General features: G+C 51.2%; 1 protein-coding gene across 6 annotated transcripts in view; it reads right to left on the minus strand.

The window, feature by feature from the left end:
- The window catches only part of Traf3ip3 (TRAF3 interacting protein 3), a 26,365-nt gene extending 20,432 nt beyond the window's left edge, over positions 1 to 5,933 (minus strand). For 2 of the 6 annotated variants that reach the window (XM_013504476.1, XM_013504480.1), the window contains exons 1-3: positions 5,522 to 5,932; positions 1,547 to 1,950; positions 6 to 200 (exon numbers count right to left, since the gene is read on the minus strand). In XM_013504476.1, the coding sequence (XP_013359930.1) occupies positions 6 to 200; positions 1,547 to 1,891 (540 nt within the window). In that variant the 5' untranslated portion in view covers positions 1,892 to 1,950; positions 5,522 to 5,932. Of the gene's footprint in view, positions 1 to 5; positions 201 to 1,546; positions 1,951 to 5,521 lie in introns of all 6 variants that reach the window. The other 4 variants (XM_013504477.1, XM_013504479.1, XM_005404533.2 and 1 more) reach the window with 4 other exon arrangements.
- Positions 5,934 to 6,171: the final 238 nt, after the last annotated feature.

The raw sequence follows: 6,171 nt of genomic DNA on the forward strand, positions 1-6,171 counted from the left end.
CATACCCTGCCTGCTCTGCGTCTGGGCCTCCTGTCCATGCGATGTCTGCGGATGGCTTCCTTTTTAGGGGTAGCTTTGGGTGGCCACAGCATTGTGAAGAGAAGCAGAGTGGGGAGCCAGGCAGGGGGGCAGTGGTGGTCATAGTCAGCCGTGTACAATTCCTCTTGCACACTGAAAACGTCCATGTTGGCAGCAAGACCCTAGAAGGTTAAGAGATGTCCATGGTATCCAGAAGGGAGCAGCGAATCCGCATGAAACCTTAAGTAATTCATAGGCAGGGGGTTCTTTAGTTATTTGTATTTTCTGGTTCTCTTTGTCCTGATATTTTTTTTCTCTGAAAAAGGCATTCAGAAGCTTCCTTGCCTTAAAAAGCAGACAGTTGTCTTTTTTTTATGCTGGTAATTGAACTCAGGACCTTTTGCTGGCCCGCAAGGCGCTGTGCCGCTGCACTATATCCACAGCCCAGTTGTTGTCTGGGCAGTCAGCCCCTAGGCTCTTTCCTCAGACCTGACCCTTGCACAGGTCAGATCCACTGTGGGGAAGCCCCAGCAGAAACCTTGCTCTGGAACAGCACAGTGGCAGGCATTGTCGGGGAGCCCAGATGACCACCCCGCCTGCCAGGGTGTTTACAGCCCGGTTCATGCGCTCACAGAGTTTGCAGCTGAGGTCATCTCCACATACCCTGCTTTTTGCCAGCATGGCTCCTCTTGGGAATAGCCTACAGGGCCCTTCATGACAGGGTTCCCAACCTGTTAGGAACTGGGCTGCACAGCAGGAGGTGAGTGGTGAGCAAGCCAAGGAAGCTACATCTGTGTGTATAGCCGCTCCCTGTTGCTCACATTACTGTTTGAGCTCTGCTCTGCCTCCTGTCAGGTCGCAGTGGCACTGGGTTCTCATAGGAATGTGATCCCTGCCCCCATGCCAATGCCAGAAAAATTGTCTTCTGTGAAACCAGTCCAGAAGGTTGGGGGATTTATAACCTCACAGGCCCACAGAGCAGAAGAGGTAGCCTGCAGAGCCCAGCAGAAGCCCCCTAGACCCTCTGAGACCTCAGCAGAGTGAATTTACTAAACTGGGAGTATACAAGAGAGAAGAGAGATGCGTGGGTACAACAGCCTTAGAAGATGGAGGACTGATGTGTGCGCACACACACGTGTCTTTGGGGAAGAGGACCGGCTGCGTACAGACCTGGCATATAATGAGCATTCAGTGAATATCTGATGAGTGATGGGTGAATGAAGGCTGTGAGGTAGCTGTAGAAGATATGTGTAGATTGCCAAAATTCAAACTGATACTGGCATTAGCTATGAAATGGTTTTTGGAATTATTTTTTCTCTACTAAAAGGCAAGTGCAATACAAAAAAGAGCTAAACAAACGAAGTCAGCACAACCAGAATCTCTGAATGAGTGAGAGGCTAATGGAGACTTTACTGTATGGCTGGGGAAGAAAGGACTTACCATGGAGCACTTGTTGGTGACCTTGAGCCCACTCACCCTCTTGGTTCTCCCCACCCCCACAGAGCAGTGTGTCCCGGACATGACCCACCTGCTGTTCAAGGGGAGCAGTCCTCTTGGAAGAAGACAAAGACTCCTTGAAGACAGCTGCCTGTCCTGGCCTCCTGGAGTGGCCTTGCTCCTTGGCCCGGAGACGCTGGGCCTGGCCTTTCTCCTCTACCTCCAAGTTCCTCCTCCTGAAGAACTGCAGTTGTCGAGCTCTCCGCAGTTGCTCTCTTTGCTGGGTCCTCAGGGCCCTCCCCACCTGGCGGCAAGTGGTCACGTTGGGCCGGCAGCGGCGGCTCTCCCGGGTCTCCTGCCGCCGCTCGCACTTCGCCTCGTAGCTCTCAGCCCACCGAGCCACGCCAAGGGAGCGCCTGGGGTCTGGGCTGATCATGACGCCCTCCCGAACACCTGTTGTGCTTGGCTTCCAGCTCCTTGAATAGCTGCCTGAATCTGCCAGATGCCAAGAGGGAGGAGTCAGAAGATGGGCAGAAAAATGACTATCTCCCCAGATGGTGTGGGGGGGTTAGGGGTGCAGAGTAGCAGAGTGCTGCAGCCATGTGGGTGGACAGCTGAGGACACAGTGGTGTCATGCTGGGAGTTAGGACTCCTGGGCCCAGTCCTTAGTGAGCTAATAAAATCTGACAAAAGCGAATGCTGGCTTTCTCTGGCCTGTGCCCCCCTCAGTAAGGTGGAAGGGAGTCTCTGGCTGACGCTTCTTTGACTAAACATCTTACCATGCCTACAAGTCAGGGGGACACAAGAAGTGATTGACAGAGGTCCCAGTGAGCTTGGATGGCTTTGTATTTGTAGTTCTCCATTTTCTAGATTTAATAAACAAACAGGTGGACCCTCCCCCGGCCCCTCCTGCAACCCACAAGGAAAATTGGCATCTTCACTGCTGTCTTGCCCCCACCTATTACACTCCCCACCAACCTTAGGAAGTGACCAGGCCTGTGACTGGCACCCTGTTTCCTGCCTGGCCCTTAGCAGCCTGGCCTGGCCAGGTTTAGGAGGGAAACCCTCCCAGATTCCTCTGTCCTGCTTTGCTCCGTGGGCACCTACCGCCTGCCCAGGACTGGGCTCTGATTCTCAGGCACAGAGCAAGTCAAACCAGTATTGTCCAGTCATCTGGCACATGGCCAGTGCTGGTCCAAACCCACTTCAGAACATCTTGGAGTGTAGTTTTTTTTTTTAGATCACCTCCCTATCAAGGCTAAGTCTGGTACCAAGTCTGCTTTCCTTAGTAAGACACATATTATGCTGTCTAAAACAGTAAACACACGGGTTATACCTCAGCAAAGCTCTTACAAACAACAAAGAAACAAACAAGCAAAAGCAGTAACCACAAGTCCTCAGGGAGTGAGCCTTGGCAGAGAGGCCGGCCTTGATGCCCCTCTGCGCAGCTTTACCTGCTGTACATGTAGCACCCAGGCCCTAACCCCTGCTGCCTTCCTTCTCTGTGCTTTCCCTCTCTTTCCCACCTACCTTCTGGAAATTTGGTAACTCTCCTGAACCCTCTGGTAGCTTTGATGAGTTGGGGTTGGACTTGGCTGAGCTGAATCCTGGGCATTGGAAGTTCTGTACTCTGCCTGCTGGAGTCACCAGGACTGATGAAGGAAGAAGTACTCCCCCTCACAGCTGCTGCCTCTGCTCCCACCCGTGACCTCATCACGCTGTCCTGGGACTTAGTTCCTGGGCAGGTCAGAAGAGGGTATCTTGAGGCCTCACTAGCCAGCGAGCATTTGCCAGCTCTGGCCCCTGTGGTTTATTTATAGGCCAAACAGACTCAACAGGTAGTCGTCTCTCTGCCCCTTTATGGGGACCTTGCTGCCTACTCTGGTTCAGTCTGGAATTCTGTAAAGGATTCTTGCTTTCTCTGGTCATTCTCAGGGGTCATGGGTGGGGCAGTCTCACTGTGTGGGAGAAGTCTGATGTGGCCAAACTCTGGGCACTGTCAACTGCCTGGATCTGCAGGGCTGGGGGGACAGCTCTGGGCTTGGGGAGTACAGGCTTGGTGAGTGATTGTGAAGTTGTCAACATCTCTGAATGGCTGTCTCCTCTCTCCTACTCCTGGGGTAAGGTCTCTGGACTTTGCATCTTTCCATTTCCTTATTTCAAAATGTAGAAAAGACTCTGAGGAGCTTACCCCTGTCAAGTTATAAGTGACCAAATGGAGGAGACTTGGGATTAAGTGCATGTGAACTCCAAATCCAGAACCTGTATTTGTGGCACCTCATAAGCCATTACTCCTGGCTCTTCTAGCACATCAGTGGTGGAGGAGAGCCCTGGCTCTGGAGTAGGACCCTCTGGACTCATCCTGGCCCTGCACTGCACTGCACTGTGTGTGTGTTCAGACAAGTCATTACATCTCTAAGTCTGTTTCCTCATTTATAAAATGGGGTTAACACCTGCCTGGAAAGATTATGAGATTCAATGACAAAATTTCCACCATGCAACTGGCACATGGCACTATAAGTGTGAACTTTTTATAATGATAAGCTTAAAATATTATCCCTATGCTGGTGTTGGATATTGAAGACTTGGTGCTGTTAGTCAAAGGCCCCAAGCTAAACTAGTGCTTTCAGGAACAAGAATGTTTGATCTTTTCCTCTAATCCCCTGAACCTCTCTCTTGTTGAAGGATTACACTGTTTTCCAGATGGAGGGGATAAGCCTAAAATCACTTTTACGTCTCTGGTTCCCCTGACCTCTGGTTTGGGCCACAAGGAGAGAGGACTGCTCTGTGGTCTGGATGCAATAACCATCTCAATTAGGCCAAGCAGAAAGTTCCAGAAGAGGGGAGGGTGGCCTGCCCATATCACACCATTAAAATGTAGAGTGTGAAGTCCCTCCCTGCTTGGCCTCACATTAGCCACAGGCTGTGTAGTGGAGACAGATGCCCCATGGTGAGAATCACCCTCCCTTCTGACTGTGACGAGGAAAGGCCTGTGGGTAGAAAACACGCCTGACATCAGGTTTCTGCGCTCTTGACCTAGGCTTTCTGCAAGTCCTTTGGAACATGGCTACTCTGCTCTCCGGGACTTCAGGGCCAGACACTGGGCCTGAGACTGGCGTGTTCCTAGATCCTGGGGCCTGGTAGAGTTTAGTGTGACACAGCTGAGTGAAACTATAACCAGCTTTCTGAGATATCTTGACCATTCTGATGTGCTTCAAAATAAGCTATACGTGATGCCTGCTGGACAGGGATGTGCTGTAGAAGAAGGAACTGGTTCTTGTAGATTCAGGGAAAGCTCACTGGCCTCTGTCCAGGCTTTCTGGCATCTCTGAGTTAATTGGAGGCTGGGGGGACAGGCAGTACCGGCTAGGGGAGGCTCTCCTTGCCGTCACAAGGAGAGATGAGGGTGCTACCCCTCGTCTGACTCTGACTTGTTGTCTGTACTCCTACTTCCTGGCCACATCTGTGACTCAGACAATGAATGCATGGCTTCTTGCATGGGTCTGGCCTTTCTTGTCCTGGTCTCAGTGTAGACTGAGGGGAAGGGACCTGTCCTTGGCTGCCAGAAAGACAACTTCATGTTATAGGAAACCCTGCCTTGAAGGGAACTGTGAAAGGCCATTTAATTCTCCCCTCTGGCTGGATATGGTGGTGCTCACCTGTAATACCAGCACTTGGGAGACTGAGGCAAGAGGTGGCCAGCCTGGGCAACATAGAGAGTTCAAGGCCAGCCCAAGCTATGGAGAGAAACCCTGTCTCAAAACAACAAAACAACAAATAAAAAAATTCATGCCATGCTCACTACATAGTCTAAAGCCCAAGTCATATGACACACTTCCAATCTGATTCATGGATGGAGCAGAGACGCTGTATCCCTGGGCCTGGGTGGTACCTCAGGCCTTCAGTATAGGGCCCTCTCTTGGTTACTTCCCACTGTGGTACTCTTAAACCACTCCACCCCTGTATCTCTCTCTTCACCCAGGGAAGCTTAACTGACCGAGCACCTTCTGCCCCACTCCAAGTTGGAGGTCCTAAGTCTGGACACAAAAACATCCTTCTCAATTACCTCCAGGTCCCAGGCTGGTCAGGAGAAAGCTCCAGTCAGTCCTGGCAGGTCGTGGCTCTGGTCTCAGTGGAGCACTGCAGCAGCTGGGTAAAATGCAAGTTCTCAGTCCATGGCTTGGGCCCCCTTAGTGTTTCCCTTCTTGGTGCGGCCTTTCTTTTGCACAGCAACCTTGCTGAAACAGGAAACAGAAGCCACAATGCTCACAAACCCCAGTTCCCCTCTCTTGCTCTCTGGCACAATCTGAGTGGGCCCCTGAGCCCTGGGGCCTCCAGGGCTGGGCCTGGAGCTCCTCCCATTGCAGGGCACCCCAGCCACCCTTGCTCCTGCTACTGGATTGCTCTGAAAGCTTGGAAAGTTTCAAGTTCAGATCCGTTTCCAGGATCAGACAAGGACCCACCTCTAGGTTAGATCGAAACCTTGTAGTTCCTTTGGGGGAAAAAATGCCTTTTTGGTGGTAATACCTGGAAGAGATGTTTGTTCTCAGTACAGGTTTTCATACATCTCAGAGAGTTTTCAGTGTAAGGATTTTTCTTTTACTTTAGTCGCCTCTTCCCAGTCCTGGTGGTAGAAAGAGATTCTGCTCTCCTAAAATACCTGGATTTTTTTTTTTTTTTTTTTTGCAGAATTCTAGACAGAGGTCCACTCTGAAT

Source organism: Chinchilla lanigera, unplaced genomic scaffold (genome assembly GCF_000276665.1).
Source record: "Chinchilla lanigera isolate Chin_1 unplaced genomic scaffold, ChiLan1.0 scaffold00088, whole genome shotgun sequence".
Classification (NCBI taxonomy): domain Eukaryota; kingdom Metazoa; phylum Chordata; class Mammalia; order Rodentia; family Chinchillidae; genus Chinchilla; species Chinchilla lanigera.